The sequence below is a fragment of the Gregarina niphandrodes genome, assembly GCF_000223845.1.
Source record: "Gregarina niphandrodes unplaced genomic scaffold scaffold00002, whole genome shotgun sequence".
Lineage (NCBI taxonomy): Eukaryota > Apicomplexa > Conoidasida > Eugregarinorida > Gregarinidae > Gregarina > Gregarina niphandrodes.
In genome coordinates, this window is record NW_011645774.1 from 7742 (window position 1) to 9568 (window position 1827).

The 1827-nt window shown below is 64.1% G+C and overlaps 1 protein-coding gene across 1 annotated transcript; it reads right to left on the reverse strand.

Moving 5' to 3' along the window:
• Positions 1-116: 116 nt before the first annotated feature.
• On the reverse strand, positions 117-1744 carry GNI_009770 (hypothetical protein; the record flags this gene model as incomplete). Its single annotated transcript, XM_011130444.1, has 1 exon — positions 117-1744. A coding segment is annotated over one exon (1628 nt), but the record flags the coding sequence as incomplete, so codon positions are not given.
• Between the last annotated feature and the right edge of the window lie 83 nt (positions 1745-1827).

Below are 1827 nucleotides of genomic sequence, written 5' to 3' on the forward strand. Positions count from 1 at the left end.
CCGGCTCGCCCACAGGCCAACGCAATTCGCTCTTCTGCGGATGCAACACCTGGTCCACCTCGTCCAGCAACAGCACAGAACGACTAAACAACTCCAAAATCTCCGAAGCCACATACAACTCACTCTGCACCAACTTAGCTTCACGGCGCAACACACTCTCAGGAACCGCACGGTTATCCCGCAATCGCCGGTACAACAACCGATGGTACAGCCCGCGCCGCGGCGCAGCCGGTGCCGGCTGTCGCGCCTTCGCCACCTTATCCATCACCGTACGCAAGTCGCCCAACAACGACCGCCGCGCCGTCTTACCACCACGACTGAGACCTCCCGGCAACCGCAGGCCTTCAGGCAGCCGCAGCCCCTCCGCGACCTTCCGGCTCGCAGCCACCAGCGACTTGATCGTCCGCACTGCGCGTCGTCGACTCGCGTCCCACACCGGGTCACGCGGCGCACCCTCGCACACAAAGCTTTCCTTCCACACAATCGAGAGCAACAACACGAACTTGAGGTAGACCGACTTTACTGTTGTCGGCGAACAGACCACGACCCCGCGACTGTTGCGGATGTGCCGCAGGTCCTCCAGCAGGTCGCGGTGCAACGCGATGTAGCGGTTGAACTGCAACTCGTACACCGGCCGCTTCAACACGGCCGCGAAACGCGTCTCCAGCGAACGCTTCGAGAAGTCCACCAGATTCGGCGGAACCACAAACATCACCGGTGTCGAACTGGTGGCACACATAGAGGCAACCAAAGGCGCTATCACCGTCGTCTTGCCCTGCCCCATCATCAGCTGGATACACAACGGCGCCTGCCCCACCACAGCCGCACACATCTTCGCCACGATGTCCACTTGGTTCGCACGCAACCGCAAGTTGTTCGCAAACTCAAACAGCAATAGATGCGGATCATAACAAACCCGCCCGCTCTCTCGCGTCCACGACCCGCTCACTGGCTCCGCCGCAAACAGGTCGTCCACCGGCTTATTGTCCACTGAAATATCGCACGCACACCCCTTCTTCGAACCCGCCGCGTGGAAGTACGCCGACCGATGACTCATTACCTCAATCAGCCGCTCAAATGCACATGCCACCCGCCCCGCGTCCACTCCCGCCGCGCTCAACTCCCCCCCGGCCGACACTTTCCCACCCGCTGAGTCCGGTCCCTGCGAGTCCGGGCCCTGCGAGTTGGGGCCCTGACTCTCAGGGAGGCCGTCTGGGTGGGGGTCTAGGAGGTCTGCGAGTTCCTTGACGGCGCCGAGTGCGGCGGCGAAGTGTGCTCGTCGGCCGATCATCATGACGAGTGCGGCTAGGTCATCGAGGAGGCTGTTTACGGGTGCGGTTTCGCGGACGCCGAGGAGCATTTGAAGGACGTCTGCACCGGCGGGGTGAAGGAGGAGGCTGGCAAGGTGCTCAAGGGTGACGACACGTTGTGTGCCACAGGCACGTTCAATTTTGCAGGCGGGCGCGCCCGTGGATAGTGTGCGACTGAGAAGCGCGCGTGTGCCGCGCTCCACCGCGGCACTTTCGGCCGCGTGGAGGGCTTCGAGCTGCGCCCGGAGCGACTCCAACTGCGCCGCCGCCGCCCCCGCCCGGGTCGGCGTGAGTAAACACTCCCGCCGTTCAGCCAAGTCCTGCGCCTCCAACTCGCGCCAGGCCGTTAAGTCGGCCGCAATTTGCGCAAGCAGATCCTCGCGCAACGCGCTAGCCTCGAAACGCACCGCCTCCGAACGCGCGGACGCCGCCATCCGCGGCAGCGGCATCGCCGCCGGCTCCAGCAACTCCGCCAGCGGCGCCTGCACGGCCGCGAGCGACGGCAACGTCGTGTACC